Source organism: Nilaparvata lugens, chromosome 4 (assembly GCF_014356525.2).
Source record: "Nilaparvata lugens isolate BPH chromosome 4, ASM1435652v1, whole genome shotgun sequence".
Taxonomy (NCBI): domain Eukaryota; kingdom Metazoa; phylum Arthropoda; class Insecta; order Hemiptera; family Delphacidae; genus Nilaparvata; species Nilaparvata lugens.
Window position 1 is genome coordinate 12,260,835 of NC_052507.1, and position 17,669 is coordinate 12,278,503.

The 17,669-nt window shown below is 33.5% G+C and overlaps 1 protein-coding gene across 3 annotated transcripts in view; it reads right to left on the reverse strand.

Annotated features, from left to right (window-relative positions):
* LOC111049323 (DE-cadherin) overlaps window positions 1-17,669 on the reverse strand; it is a 477,993-nt gene that overhangs the window by 221,037 nt on the left and 239,287 nt on the right. For 2 of the 3 annotated variants that reach the window (XM_039426678.1, XM_039426677.1), the window contains one exon: window positions 691-763. In XM_039426678.1, the coding sequence (XP_039282612.1) occupies window positions 691-693 (3 nt within the window). In that variant the 5' untranslated portion in view covers window positions 694-763. The remainder of the gene's footprint in view (window positions 1-690; window positions 764-17,669) is intronic. The other variant, XM_039426676.1, reaches the window with a different exon arrangement.

Consider the following 17,669-nt stretch of genomic DNA (forward strand, 5'->3'; position numbering starts at 1 on the left):
CGTCAGAAATTATTAATAAAACAAAATAAATCTTATAGCACCCTTTATTTTAAAAAAAAAAATTAAAACAGTTAAAGTTTTTTAAAAAATAAAGGGTGCTATAAGATTTATTTTATTTTATTAATTTAAAAGAAGCCCATGTCAATAAGTGTTTCAGAAATTATTGTTTAGCCTTTCTCCTGTGTCTATAATCAACTATGCAAGGGTCTATCCTATATCTTCAAGCGTCAAAAGGCTATCATAGAAGAAAATAAATACTACTCTTATTATTATCTTCAAATAGATCAACAGAGCAAAGTCAACCATGAATGAAATGAAACAAATGTCAACCTTCAATGGAAGAAATGAAATAATAATTGTGATATTTCAAGAGAGACGCTCTTCATAAACTCCAAATTGGAGGAAAATCATCTCAGAGATAATCCCACGTGAAACGTTTTTGTTTTGTCAGAAAGAGAGTACCAATTAGCAACTTTCATTGAGGGTTTTTCCGTTGATATTTCCCATTCTTCACGAGGAAAAACCTGGATTTCTCGGAAGCCAGATCCAAAATCATACACAAACCCAAATAATTCTTGGAACTCATTTACTGGAGCATCAATTTTCATTGGTGGATTTTGAATTTACTATGGAGATCATCAAGTCTACTTGAAACAAGAATTTAGAACTAGGACTTGGTTGAGTACTTACCATCACAAAACCAAATAACAGCCAGTAAACCCAAAACGTGGAATGACGTCATAAAAATGGCGCAGATTCTTACCTGCAAAGAAAGAAATAATTAGGAATATATTTTGAGATATTTAAGTAGGTTTATGAGAAGTAAATGTTCTCGTACTAGGATGTTTTTCGATCGCTGTTGATGAAAAAATGTTTTGAAAATTATATATCATTGCTGTATAAAATTTACTTTTACTTAAATTGGCGAATAGGCGTAACTACCTGACAGGAACGTCCTGGAACATCCCATTAAATGATATGTTATATAGATTAGAAGGATAGGAAAATATTGATAGCTTTCAGAAAAGTTATGTTAAATCTAATAGAATCTATAAGGATTAAATTATTGAAATTTTGTTAAGAACTTTGGTGTAAACGCAGCTTGAGTATATCTACATGTAATACAATGAACAGTTGAAAATTATCATAGAGATTATTTGAAAGAAGCTCAGAAAGAACCATACACCAATTAAATATGAACATTGAAGGAAATTAAACCGATATAATTTATTAATCCAATGCGCTTATACTTGTATCTATACAATTTGTAAGTGCTAATATCTACTAGCTATCACAGAAATCTATACTCTATAGATTCTATAGATGCTGCCTTTGCAGCAAGAAGCCTATGGTGTAAGCCTTTGTAGATATCAGAGGAAAAATACGTATAAAATGAATCTTGAAAATAGATATTATTATAAAGTTTTCAAAAACTGAATGGGATGATGGGTTTTTTCACTGTGTTACTAAATTTTTCACAAGAAACCGTGAAGGAAGATGAGAGAGAGTATTGGCTTTGGAACACACATATTATGATCGGAAACAAAGCATTGAAAAAATACGTGATATATAAAATAGTTCAATAGTTGTACTGTAATATGAGAGACAATACAATATCTCAATTCATTTACTAATCAAATCAATGGTACTTTTGGAATACTGTCATAGAGTCAACAACTCTACCAACAAAACACGCGTCGTTTTAATCTTAGATAGATTTGAGTGATACAAAATTAAGATTCAAACGTTTGTAAAACATGTTGTGGATGAAATTTCAGTTTCAATTTCAAAAAAATAAATAAATAATAAATGCTCCTGGTATCATTCTCATGTATATTGACTTCCAAATCTGTTTTTAATTCATTGGAGATATTCATCTCCGAAAAAATGTATAAAATAATTATTATGATATGTTCTCCACATTAACAATTCTATAAATACTTCAGGAGTACCTTTGCTCAATCCTATTATATTAAGCGAGCAATTACTGTATGTTTATATCTGGTTATTTATATTCATATCTGGTTATTCATGTTCAACGGATCTCGAAAACGGTTCTAACGATTTTCACAAAATTTGGAACATAGTAGGTTTATGATATAAAAATTCGATTGCACTAGGTCCAATCCTTGGGAAAACTCGCTGAACGACATTGAAAAAGGATAATTCATCCTTGGCTGAAACAGCTGAGACTTTCGTCGTCTGTGGATGGTAAAAAGTGAGCGAGTGATTCTGTGGAAAATCAAAATATCGCATCCCCGAAATTCATAAGCTGACGTATAATAGCCAGCTGTGAAATATAAACACTATCATTCTAGAGAATTGTGTTCTGTTAATCAATAAATTAATAAAAATAACGAGCGAAGCTCGGTGCCCTGATATTAGTCAGCCCTGACTTAGTTGCCCTGAGAGAACAAAAATGGTTATTGAGTTTAAAGCGTTGTTCCGAGTTACAAATTAGATAGATCTCTCAAAACTTGGAAAAAATGTCGAAATTCTTCTCTAAAAGTGAAACACTACTATTGTTGCAGAATATATTACAAAATAATAATCTCTTTTTCAAAATCATTGACCTCCACCGCAACAAGCTAGAACCTTCCTATATACCTATTTATATGAAAGTGAAACCCGAATGTAACTGTCTATAGTATATCTATACCAGGAAATAATGCACACACTGCCAATTAATATGCGCAAAATTGAAAATGGCGGAAGTTGGTCTTCGATTAAGCGCTGGTGAGGGGTTGGGGGGTTTAAATGGGGCACCCTGTATTGTACAATACAAGCCGAGAGCGCTCTATATACAGGTATACTCTCTATATACACACCTTCTACATTCTAGACTCTCTGTATATAAGTGATTAGCTTAATTTGTTCCGCTAAAGCTATTCAGCTTTGAAGCCAAGGCATGATTGTCATCCATTATAGATTTGGAACTGGTTATGGTATTGATTTCATTGATTTTCAGTTTAGTTGTGTCAGTTTAGAGTTCCTGTAGTGTCCTATCTCTTCACGTATATTTGTACAGAAATTAATAGTCTATGATATAATGTCAACAAATGCTTGTATTCAAATTATGTGGATTAACAAAATTGAATTTCGTTACAGTCTACAGTATATTGTAGTTGCTTATCCCTCCACGTCTATTTGTTCAGAAATTAATAAGTCTATAGAATAATGTCAACAAATGCTTAAATTTAAATTATTTGGATTATCAGATTTTTAATATTGAGTACAGTCTACAGTATGATAGAAGGATGATAATCATTTTGTTCTATTTCGATTTGAATTCCTCACTTGAACGTGATTATACCCTCAAATTTCAGCATTATTCGTGAATCCATTTATTCTTTATTATTATTCATTTATACAATAGGTACATTATCAAAATGTTAAGAGAGGAAAATAAGGTAACCTTGTGCCATTCCTCTCCCAAATAACAATAACATAATATTTAAAAGGATAAAAGGACTTCTTAACATAATATCTGCAGGATTGAGACTTCAGGTGGGTTCCCAAATGTTATACCATTACTTGTATTAATTAATTTATATATTTATTTATCATTTACAATCACCTTAAGACAAAGAAACAGAACCACAGTCCAAAACTTCTATTGATCCAATTTCATAAAATGAATTGTCCAAATTAAGTTATGTGCGACTTTCCAATTCTTCACTAATTTCCACATTGAACAAAACACAAACACTTGAAACAATTAATTTTGAATTTAGAAAGATTACAATTCGAATGATAACAAATTCTTTCTACTTAGTACTCGAAACTGGTAAAATAAAATATTATACATAAATATTAATTATTGTATGATTAGATCCATGATATTTTTCGATTCAAAAATTCATATGTTATATCACAGACAAGCATTATAGTTATATCACTCGAATAAGTTTAATCACTGTGGTTATAAGAATATATCATATATATCAAAAAAATCTTTGCCATATACAAGTACAAACATACCCATTTACTATCACTGAATTTCTACTTCAAACCTTTTTTGAAATCTGTGGAATTCAAGTTTAAAAAGAGGTCTTGAACTTGAAATTCATATACTCGCACAAGTTCAAACGTACCTTTACAATCTCTAAATTTCTACTTCACACCTTTTTCAAAATCTAGGAGATTCAAGTTACAAAAGAGGTTTCGAACTTGAAATTCATAATCATCCATTGACCCATTTTTTTTCCAACCACCATGAATTCTATCTGAACTTGAAATATGAAAGCCTTCTGTTACACGCCATAACTGGATGAGAATATTGAATTTTCTTTTCGCCAGCGCGGTTTTTCTTCGTTTTTCCTGTCTTTTTAGCACAGTTTTTCTTTGAGATCAGCGTCGAAAACAAACAATTGCCGTCGGAATCGAGAAGTGGCTGCTACCACTCTACAAAAGAAAACTGAAAATGCATGAGAAACGAACAACGTCGGAAAAGTCGGAAAATAGACGAGAACTAGAAAAGTTTTCCGGCCTGCAAAAGGCTTGTGGCTTTTCCTTCCAACCTCGGAGAGCTGTTACCTACGGAAATGCGCTAATTCCTCTCTCTTTGCACACTTCGAAGCTTTTTCCACTCACTCACTCTCTCTCGCTCTTCCACCCAATCCCCTTACCCACTCTTCCTTAAAAAACTCATAATTCTTTTGAGATATCTCTTCTACAATTTAATCATTCAAACTCCTCTCTATTATCTCATTTTTTATGTCTCATACTTGTTGTTCCACTCAATATATTTTCTCATTCTCTTTTTTTTCTTCTCTTCCTCTTTTCACTTCAACTCATCCCATCTTCAATTACTGGCTTCCTCTGTATTTCCCCCATTTGAATCTATTATAACTTCTCCTCTTGGGAATAAATTTTTTCCAAGACGTAAATTTACGCCGCAATTTTTTGCTGTTGAAAATTTTATTAAGCGTTTGATATCTGGTGGTGGCTTGTCATGAATAATTCAGGGGAAAATTTGAAAATAAAGATGATTTTCTACCATCTTCCTAATTTATCCTATTATTTGTCGAATAAATTTGTTTGTTTTCCCATGGAATAGAGCTACATCACTGACAAGTTGCAATGTTTCATATCAATTCTAATACTTGGTCATCCAGAATGTTTATTCAATCTTTATATAGTGGAGCATTTTTCACACTTTTTGAGTAGGATGTTCGCTTTGTCATACTGCGGAGTGTTAAACTAGATCTTCATCATTTCTCTTAAAAAATTCCAACCTTTAATAATATTGACGTATAATCAATTTGTGGTAGAGCATTATAAAATTGAATACTGCCCTTCTAATTGACTAAATTCTAATTACTCAAATCAATTTAATTGATTAAATTCTAATTGTAATACAGTCTACTCCATCTTCAATTGATTACACTTAACCTCTATTTCAGATTTCAGAGTTCAAAATGAGAAAATCTATGTCTTGGATCAGCATATCACTTTCATTTTCATTAAATTTAGTTTCATTAAATTTTAGTTAATACTGTAAATCATAACTGAAACGATCATGTTTCAGAATTTTGAATGGAGTTCTCGAGCTACAACATAAATTCGCTATAGAATACACTCATTTCCTATATGAACAATTTGTTATGATAGGATGATGTGTGAGTTTTTTTATTTGAAAGCCTACATCATTGAAGAATGAACTATGTTCTCAATGGATAAAATCTGGTGTGGCGCACTCACATAACTTTCCTTGCCGTTATGAAAATTTATCACCTGACGCTAGTGTTCACGCGCATCTCAAGTATACTTGTAAACAACAAAGATCTGAGCCAGCTGGTGACAGGACAATAACGCTGGAGACATACGAGGTCTGCTATCTCTTCATAGTGAATCATTTAATAGAATCAACAGTTGCCAACAGTTTGCAATTGAATAATCACATTATCTCGAATTTCAAGCTTATTTTCAATTTTAGGTGGAAATGGTACTGATCATTAATTGTAGAAATTTTCATGCTCAATCTTTTCCACTCGAAATTTTTTGTTTTAATTGTATCTGAAGCCTGATAATTGGGAATCTGAAATCAAACTTTGCATAGATGGGGCGGAGCTCCTGAAATTTTTACAGATATGAGACTTGTTGCAGTTGATAGGGCTTATCAATGGCTTTTTTAGGTATAAATTTGATCAAAATTGTTGGAGCCATTTTCGATAAAGTCGCGAAAAACACTGTTTTTGACAACATTTCCGCCATTTTAACCGCCATCTTGAATTACATATGATCGAAATTGTTCGTGTCGGATCCTTATATTGTAAGGACCTTAAGTTCCAAATTTTCAATTCATCCCGTTAATTGGGAGATGAGATATCTTCTACACACGCACACACACACACACACACCACACACACACACACCAATACCCAAAAACCACTTTTTTGGACTTAGAGGATCTTGAAACGTTTAGAAATTAGGGTACCATAATTTTTTTCGGAAAGCATTACTTTCCTTATACCTATGGTAAAAGGGCAAGAAAAGTAAAAATGTTTATATCAAAATACTTCAAATCAAAGCTGTTATGATCATGAATCATCAGTATTTTGAATGAATATTCCGAGCCACTACATACATTCGCTATACAATGAACTCAATTTCTCAATGAACAATTTGTTATGATAGTATCATGAGTAAGTTTCGATATTTGAAAGTCTACAACATTGAAGAGTGAACAATATTTTGTTCTCAATGAACGACAAGTTATGAAAGTATAATGTGTGATTTCTATATTCGAAAGTCTACATTATTAAAGAGTGAATGGAATGTTCTCAATGAACAATATGTTATGATAGGATAAGGATAATGTTTTGATATTCGAAAGTGTACAACTAAACATTACAGAGTGAGAACACATCCGATATAGATTTGATATAAACATTAAGTATAAGCACACAAATACAGGCGAGACAACAAAATAAAGAACGTTCGCATCCGGAATAACTGCTCTTAGTCTTTTCACATCTAGAATAACTGCTCTAAACCTTTCAAGACCTCTGCACGTGTATAATAAACAAACCAATCGACTACAGTCATAAGTATAAATTGTACGATTAAATTGACCAGGATATAGTGTAGCAGAAAGAGAAAGAAGGACAGAGAAGAAACTAAAATATGCTGATAAAAAATGGGAGGGGAGAGTATGGAGAAGGAGTAGAATGAGAGAGGGTGGTGGAAGAATGAGAGGGATGAGAATTATATGAGGAGAATATTGTATAGAATAAAATTGCAACGGGATCTAGTTACAGAAGTTGTTTGGCAGAGTGAGAGAGAACGGGATAGGAGAGGGGAGAGAGAAAGATGAGGAGGAATAATTGTAGGAGATTGGAGTGAAAAGGCAGAGAGAGAGAGAGAAAGAAAGAGAGAGTGAGAGAGAGGTGGGGAGTGAGAGTGAGTGAGAGAACGTGATAGAATAATGGTGATAGAAGGAAGAAGAGAGATAGAAGAGGGGAAACAATTGTAAGAGAGTGGAGTAAAGAAGATAGAGAGAGAGAGAGTGAGTCAAATGGTAACAGGAGTGATCAGTTGTCTCAATTTATAGTTGTGTCGTGTGCCTGACTGGTTTTGCTGCCTCCTGTGGTCAGGTACAGTTCTGCCAGATCAGCTGAACCGATTCTCTGTTGAGAGGAATCATGGAGCTGGAAAAGGAGAACATAAAGAAGAAGACGGAGATGAAGAAGAAGAAGAAGAAGAAGAAGAAGAAGAAGAAGAAGAAGAAGAATATAAAGAAGAAGAAGAAGATAAAGAAGAAGAAGAAGATAAAGAAGAAAAGAAGAAGAAGAGAGGAGGAGGAGGAGGAGGAGGAGAAGAAGAAGAAGAAGAGAAGAAGAAGAAGAAGAAGAAGGAGGAGGAGGAGGAGAAGAAGAAGAAGAAGAAGAGAAGAAGAAGAAGAAGAAGAAGAAGAAGAAGAAGAAGAAGAAGAAAAGAAGAAGAAGAAGAAGAAGAAGAAGAAGAAGAAGAAGAAGAAGAAGAAGAAGAAGAAGAAGAAGAAGACGGAGAAGAAGAAGAAGAAGAAGAAGAAGAAGAAGACGGAGAAGAAAAATTAGAAGATGAAAAAGGGGGAGAAGAAGAATAGAAAGAAGGGGTAGAAGAAGAGGAAGAACAACAACAAAGAGATTCAGATAAAAGAAGATTAGAAATAATGATTAGGATAATTGATTAAACATGAAACAAAGAGGGGATTGGGATAAGGGAAAGGGGATAATGCTGATTAACTTAACTAAGGGAGGAGAAGGAGGAAAAGAAGAAGAAGAAAAAAAAAGAAGAAAAAGAGAGAGAAGAGAAATAAGAAGAAAAATGAGAAGAAGAAAAAGAGGGAGGAGATGAAAAAGGGGGAAAAGGAGAAGAAAAAGAAGGGGTAGAAGAAGAAGACGAAGACAACAACAACAACGAGATTCAGATGAATGAAGATTAGAAATAATGAGTAGGAGAATTGATTAAAAACATGAAACAAATAGGGGATTGAGAAGAGAATGCTGATTAACTTAACTAAGGGAGGAGAATATAAACCAGGAAAATGAGATAATTTTGAAGAAAATGGAAGAGACAGTGGAAAACTAGGTGGGACATTGAAAAAGAAAGTGAGTCACTATTAGCTGGACAAATAGGAAAAGATCACAAATATTTGGCTTTTCCTTACAGGTAAAGTAGGAAACCGAAGAGAAATAGGAGGGAAAATTTAGGAAATCGTCATATTCTGAGACCTTCAAAAGAAAATTAAAAATACGAGAAAAATAAGATGATTGGAGGATTGAAGATGAAGAACACTGCTCTAAGAAGTTTGGAACATCTAAGAAAAAAAGAACAAAGCTTAGGAGATGAATCTACAAGAGGACAAGAAAAGAATGCAGGAATATGAAGAGGAAATCTTAGAGAAAAATCTAAAAAACACAAGAACTGGAGAAAAAAAAACAGGAATAAAGAGAGAAAATCTTGGAGAAAAGTAGGATAAGGAAATAAACAGCAAACATAGATTAGAAAAATGAAGAGAAGATGACGGAACAGACGACAAGTTGAGTGAAAGAAGAAGGAAAGAGGACGATGAAGAGGGAGACGAAGCAGAGATAGAAGAAAACGAACGAGTATAACAAGAAGCAATTGACCAGTGCTGTCAACGGTGTATGATGAAGAACGCAGTCGAGTGAAACAGTGCGACCCTAACTATTCCTCTCTCTCTTTCCTAGTGGCACGGGCTCACCTCAGGTCACCGTTCAGTGAGTGCCCCCTTATAAGGGGGGGGACTATCAGAGACGCATCGGTGGTCCGTTGCAGAAACAAGAGCAAAAAGAAAGAAAAAGAAAGAAGTAAAGCAAAACAAAACAAGAAGCTGAGTGCAATGCAACTTCGCTGCCACTCAGTGACCCCTGTTACGGTTTCAGGGGGCAGGGGGGTTGGTTGGCAAGTCCTCGAAGGTCAATGTCCCCCCAGACTTAGGACTGATGTCCCAAGACCTGTCCCCCCCAGAGTGGTGCAGACTTGGGACTCATGCCCCAAGTACTGTCCTTCAATGTCATATAAGTCGAAGGAGGTTAAGAAGAGAGTAGGCTTATCATTGGAGAGAGGCCCCCCTTTTTGAAAATACTGTCATTTGGTTCATATTTAGTAGAAAAGTTAGTAGAAAATGATGATCATCATTTATTATAAAATGAAAACAGTAGATTGTATTGAAGCTTATGATGATAGTGATTATATGAGATTAGATTATATTGATGTTATTAATTTATCATCATCATCATCTTCACTTCAGGGATTAGGTTTATTAATTAACCTGTTCCGGTACCCATCTCTTTCTTGGTCTCCTTACATCTCTTTTTCCTGTATAGGTCTAGTAGGTCTATAGTTTTGGACTACAACGGGAATTCTCCCAGGTGGCATTCTATCCAAATGACTGCACCAGTTGCGTCTATTTTGAATAATTCTTTCATGTAGAGGAGCTGTTATTAATTTATATATTTTTTATTCTTGATTTATTTTTTTTTTCTAATTACAAGCTGAATGTGAGTCGGAACAAGCAATAGCCTAATCCCTGTTTGAAAGAAGAAGAAGATATTTAGTATCTGCTTTACAGTATAATATCATAGAGTAACATTAGCGTAAGTAGATATCCCATGGTATAGGGCGTTTATGTCGCAACTTTTACTGTTATCTCAAGCCGATTACTGTCGATTTTTACTGTTTTGACCCGGGTAAGAGTGTATGAACGGCACAATATGACAGACTACCAGCGTCATAAAGCTTTACGGGGAAGAACTACGTGGACTACGGCTTGAAATAACAGTAAAAGTTGCGACATAAACGCCCTATACCATGGGATATCTACTTATGCTATTGTATATCTATGATAATATGTACTACAGTAAAAATCTAAATTAATAAAAACTTGTTCCCTTTATTGAAATCTTTAAAATATTTTAACGACTAGTTTTGACCATTGGTCATTTTTGAAGTTAAAATCATGAACCATGGTAGAAACAAGTTGTTAAAAAAATTTAAAGTTTTTGATAATGGGTACTACAAGTTTTTATATTGTTTTCATTAATTTGAATAAAGTATCCTATATAAGTGAAGTGATTCTATACGTCCACGTAATAATGACAGTATTTGATCAACTTAGGTTTCGCTATCCTTGTCTATTATTCGACAAAGCCGGTGTTACTATCCTTTTCTAGGTTCACAACGATGCCAATTATATTTTTGACAGTGTAGAAATATAATTAATGCAGAGAATCGGCATCGCTATTCTTCTATCTTTATCCACTGCCATTATAACGTGGACCGCACTATAGTAAAAATATCTACTATAGATGAAATTGGACTAGAGAAAAGTCTGAAACAGAGTTGCCCCCTTCTTGAAAATTAAGTGCACAAATTTAAATTGCTTGGTTCATATTTGATGGCTACTTCTAACCCACAATAATACAGATAATCATAATCAAGTAAAGGCTACTATGATAATGAATTACTATAATATTATTTATTAATTTTATTTATTCATCATCATTCATAATCAACTTGAGGACAAAGAAACAGACTACAGTCCAAAACTTCTTTTCATCCCAATTTCATAAAATAAATTGTCCAAATAAAAGGTTACTTTTCAATTCTTCACTAACTTCTTCCACATTGAAACAAAACACAAACACTTGAAACAATTAATTTTGAATTTAGAAAGATTAAGATCCGAACTGATTCCTTCTACTGAAGGGCCCCATACACTAGGGAACTTAGTTCCCTGAACCAAGTTCGTGTAGGATTTGTCCCACATACTGTAGTGGGGAAAGCAAACAACCGTTCGTTATTTCAGTGTCTTATAATAATAATTAATTATTGCTAGTAAGTTTTAAGATCATAGTACCTTCACTACTGTATAATGTACAGGAGAGTAAGCTATCAGTCATGGCAATTTTAATTTGTAAAACGATAAGTGATTTTCTCATAGTTTATGGTTTTACATTAGGCTAGTAAACCCACAGTTAACGAATGCAATATGGAAATCATTCGAACCAAATCATACCTTTGCCCGGTTACACAAAATCTGTTAAACTTTAATCATGATTAAATACAACAAAACCAATCATAGAATTTACAATTATTATTAAACAAAAATCCAAATTAAATGCTGTAATTCACCCCGAAGACTTCTGCTACTGCAAATATTGACAACAGAATAACAGCTAGATGGATATTAGATGGAATTTCCACCTGTACAATCATAGAAGTTTTTTTTTGGAAAGAATGCGTCTTCTCTGATTGGTTCTCCTGGCATCACGTGGTTTAATCACGGTTAAAATTCAAAAGGCGTTTGTGCGACCTAGCCCTTATGATGCTAGTTCACGTTCAACGTGCTCATGTAATGTGCACAAATCTAAATTACTTAGTTCATATCTAGTAGCTACTTCTAAGTTCTAACCTATGATAATAGAGAGAATCATACTCAAGTATAGGCTACTATGTAAGAGTGATTGATTGATTGATTGAGTACTTTATTTATGTAGATTACAATATATACTGGCTTATACACTTATATAGAATAGCTTACAATACAGCAAAATTATAGATGAATTTACATAATATAGACTAAAAAAATAATTATTGAACTGTATATGATATGAAAAAGTAATTTGTAATATAATAAGTATAGATAATTATATTGTTATGCATCTACATGAATTGGCAGAGCTTTGGACATATCAATGTCCATTCTTCGGAAAGAATATTAAAAATATCCTCCCCACTAACTCTCTACCAAAAGTGACAGAGACTGTTGGGGATCCATCTTTGAACAAAATTATTTTCTATGTTTAATATACTATGAGAAAACTCATCTCCAATTTTAAAATTGAAATTAGAAAAATTGTCCAAAACATCAAATTTCAAAGTCAACTTTTCGTTATTTTGTTCAACGGTTACTAGCTTACTCCTCTCAACCGGATACCATAACTCATATTTATATATTATAACTTCTTCAGCAAAGAATGCCCTTATATCATCCTGAAAACAAACACACTCTTCTTGAATTCTCAAAAAATTCTTACGACAAACAACTTTCTCATGATTGCCCATTGTTCCTCAGAGCCCAGCCAATAAATAAAACTTTTTTGCACGGATATCAACTGGAATAGTAGCAAATTTAGCAGGAATTATACTTGCATGAAACATAAACTTCAACCTCGACCTTATGAAGGGAGACTGAGTTATGTCCTTTACTAACAATGGATGGATGACCTGAACAGACTATAAAGTCACAGTACAGTCTGAAAGGCAGTATTCTAGACATAATTTATATAGCCTATAAAGAGTAGGCCATATAGCCTATTTATACAGCCTCATATGTGTATTTATGTTGCCTTTATCATCAACATAACGGGGGTAGATATTGCAGATTAGTGATGAAGTTTTAGGAGTATGTTTGTTTTTCGGTTCGTGTTTAAAAATTTCACTAAAAAATAAGTGAAAATTCTCTATTTTGAAAATAACTAACCTAAAATAACTATCATAAACATAACGGGGGTAGATATTGCAGATTAGTGATGAAGTTTTAGGAGTATGTTTGTTTTTCGGTTCGTGTTTAAAAATTTCACTAAAAAGTAAGTGAAAATTCTCTATTTTGAAAATAACTAAGTGTTATAAATTATTATTATTTTGAAAAAGAATGGTTTGTATATAAATTTTTTTGGACAGAAAATTTTGTGGAAATCTAGAAGACATAACCTCATTTGAACTTTTAATGTTTCCTAAATTGGGGAGAGAAATAGACAAGGTATTCTTAGTTTTTCTCTTACGATCTGTGCTTCATTGTAAAAAAGAATAAAAAAATAGATAAATGTTGGGGGAAATAGAAGAGCATGATTAGGGATTTTCATTTTTTCAATTTATCCATTCATCAACACACGGGGTAGATCTTGCAGATTACTGATGATATTGGGGGGACAGAAAAGCATGATTGGGAAATTTCAATTTTTCAGTTTATCCATTCACACACACTAGATACAATACGAATACATATAACAATATAAATACATAATGGAATACATGTATTGTAAAATTGTAAAATGAAGTGGATAAAGATGAATTAATTTGAATAAGGTAATAAAGAGTGACTGAGGATTCAAAATTCATGAAACAAGAGAAATAATAACCTGGATACTTGAATAGATATCACAGATTACATATTATTTTGGAGTAGATTTGGAAAAGAACAATGATGAATATCGGTAGAAAGAAATTAAGAAAAATGTAAATTGTAAGAGCTAAGGAGAACGATAGAAATAATGGAAAAGCATGAGAAATATTTTTGAATAGTTGGGGAAAAAATGAATATGATTATGAATTTTTTCCAATTACTAAGAAATAATAGGAGATTGTAATGAAGGATTAAAAACATAAGGACATAACCTTGACATTAGAGTAAGTTTCTAGAGTCTGATGATGACCCACACCAGGTCGAAACGATCGCTACTACCAATAGTAAGTGCATTTTCACTTCATAAGAGTTTTTAAAAATTTCAAGATTAAAAACACTTCATAATAATGAATATTTTGAAAACACAATAAACATTGAAATAATAGTTGTGGGAAACATAATAATGATTATGGATACGAATAAATTTTAAAAAATGATGTGAAGTTATAGGAGAATAAATATAACTATGTAGAAAACCTGACAAAACTTGGCAATTCGAAACTTTTTTCGGTTCTCCCGCAACAAATTCACAGGCCTCTTCTTTGTGTCTTCTTCTCTTTGTTCTCATCTCTACGCTCCCCGTATCCTGTCTTTGTTTAGTGGACAAGATGATTGAATAGCCCGCATGATCGTTGACTACAGAAAGAAGAAGAATAAAATGGAAGAAGAACAAGAATGAAAAGGAAGAAGAATAGACCACGATGAAAGACAATACTATAGCTTGCACCTGCTCTGTAGTGGAAGCCATAGATAGGGAACTAACAAAAAAGATCGAAGTCTAGAAAAAGACCGAAAAAGAGGACACAAAACCCTGCAGAAGATATCAAAATAGCATATGTCGCTTCCAAAACCACTAAACAGGTGTTACGAACTTCAAAATACTTTTTTGAAACTCGAAATGCACCTTTTATTTTATATGAACTAGAAATGCAAATACAGTAGTAAAAAATGTTTTCGGGGGACCTTGAAACGTATAGAAAACTTGAAATCAGGTTACCTTGATTTTTTTGGAAAGCGATTCTTTCCTTACCTATGGTAATATGGCAAGGGAAGTAAAAATATACAGTAGGGTAATAAATTAGTCGCAAAAGTTATCTTTGTCTATTATTTTATTATCATACTGGGGGAGAGCATCAGACTCAGCTTAATTCTGCTGTACTCCTAAATTTTATTTATAAATAGTTCCAAAAGACAGGTTACATTTAACGTTCAAGAATAAATTCATTTACTTCTCCCAGTTGCATGCACTTACGTCTATTTATTATACATTAATTAAATTTCATATTATAAGTATGGCCATGTTAAGGTGCGTACAGATATACGCACCGCGAACATGAGCAATTCACTTTTAATCAGCTGATGTCAAGCTTTTTATATCTGTATCTTACCGTTTCTGCAAAAATACAGATATACTCAGCTGATTAAAAGTGAATGGCTCATGTTCGCGGCGCGTATATCTGTACGCACCTTTAGAAAAACTAGGCTGAGCCTATACAATTTCTCTCCAAAATTTTGATAAAAAGGTGATGTTGTCCAAATATTATCAGGTTATGAAATGATACAACCAACACTGCTTCGACACTCAATTTTTCGTCCAGAAAAAATATTTATTTGAAAATTTTGGAGGATAAAATAAATAGAATAAATGAATTTACCAAATTAAATTGAATTCACCAGTTCAATTCAACCGTGATTAAATGACGGTTAATTATCACGAGAACAATGAGAGAAAATGAGGCGTCTTAAGTATTTAATCAGCGATTAATCATAGATTAAAGTTGATGGACGTACGTGCAACCAGAGATTATAGATTTTACCACAAATCTACCTTACTAACTTAACTCACTAACTAACTTACCAACAGATAACATAATATGTTCACCTAAGCCCAGCACACACACATCGATTATTGTTCGTACGATAATTTGCTGTCCTTATAAATTACTTTAATCACATTAAACTGAACTTGACAAACATTATCTGTCTAATGTATGGTATTATAATTTACAAGGACGGCAAAATATTGTACGAACAGAAATCGATGTGTGTGTAGCTAGCCTTAGTCCATGAAATTCTCTTCTTTTATGCTCTTTCATAATTTTGTGACTCAAGTCAAATGATTTGACTACCCGTCAAATTTCGACATTAGTTTGAACGTGTTTTGGCATAACAATTGTTGGTGAAACAGATTTTTGCTTATTTGACCGTTGTCTCATATTTAACTGCAGTTTAATGTCTTGACCAAGGATGGTGGAACCGGGCATTAGATATTATAATATTCTTATAAATAGAAAGAAAAAAAATCTTAGTACCCTTTTTACTTTCCTTGCCTAGGTAAGGAAAGTATTGCTTTCCGAAAAAAATTAAGGTACCCTAATTTGTAAATTTCTATACGTTTCAAGGTCCCCTGAGTCCAAAAAAAGTGGTTTTTGGGTATTGGTCTGTATGTGTGTGTGTGTGTGTGTGTGTGTGTGTGTGTATGTGTGTGTGTGTGTGTGTGTGTACACGATATCTCATCTCACAATTAATGGAATGACTTGAAATTTTGAACTTAAGGTCCTTACAATATAAGGATCCGACACGAACAATTTCGATCAAATTAAATTAAAGATGGCGGCTAAAATGGCGAAAATGTTGTCAAAAACAGGGGTTTACGAGATTTTCTCGAAAACGGCTCCAACGATTTTGATCAAATTCATACCTCAATTAGTCATTGATAGGTTCTATCAACTGCCACAAGTCCCATACCTGTAAAAATTTCAGGAGCTCCACCACATCTAGGTAAAGTTTGATTTTAGATTCCCAATTATCAGGCTTCAGATACAATTTAAACAAAAAAATCCAAGTGGAAAAGATTGAGCATGAAAATCTCTACAATTAATGTTCAGTAACATTTTCACCTAAAATTGAAAATAAGCTCGAAATTCGAGAAATGTGATCATCCAATATTGCAAACTGTTGGCAACTGTTGATTCTATTAAATGATTCACTATAAAGAGATAGCACACCTCGTGTGTCTTCAGCGTTATTACCCTGTCACCAGCTGGCTCAAGTCTTTGAATAGTAGACTTGAGATGCGCGGGAACACTAGCGTCAGGTGATCAATTTTCATAACGGCAAGGAAAGTTGTATGAGTGCGCCACACCAGATTTTTGAATTATTTTATCACAACATGTTTCAACATTGATGCCAATTTTAAGTGGAAAATTTATATTACAAGTAGCCCTATACAGAAAAGAGGTAATATAATATTCTTCTCTATAGTGCAACCGATCCCCACTGTGTGTACCATAGTGGGATATGTGTGTCATCACCCATTTCATAAACTGGGTCCAGAAAGCCGTTCAGAACACATTGAAGAACCGTTCCTAATCGAACGAACGGCTCTGACTGAATCGAACGACTTCTATTGCTATTATTAGTGGGCTCCGTCATGCGAAAAATACATCACGAACTGCTCTCAGGTCAAGCCTAGGATAGCGGTAGTGGATTACTAATGCATGCCAATAACATGGTAGGTTGGTAGCTGCCGGCTTGTATTGTAGTCCAGTGATAGAGGCCAGTTGATGTTTAGTGGACGCGTTTATAGTAAATATCACGTTTAGTTCAGCTCCATAGCGGACACACTTCTATTCTAGTTTCTCTTTCTCTTTTCATAATGTTCTCTTCTTTCTTCCTCTTTCAACTCCTGGTTATCATCTTATCATCCACGTCCACTAGTTATAATTGTTTCTCTCTGTCACTCTCTATCTCTTTTAACAATGTTTTTCTTCGTCCTTCCTCGTTCTAGTTCTTGTTTTAACATCCACGTTTTTTCCTCTCTTTCTATTTATTTTTCCTAGTACTCACTATAACCTTAGAAATTCGGATAGCAATTGTTTCTCTCCTTCTAAGTTTGTGGGAAGAATATTCTTTCCGAAGAATGGACATTGATATGTCCAAAGCTCCGCCAATTTATGTAGATGCATAAAAA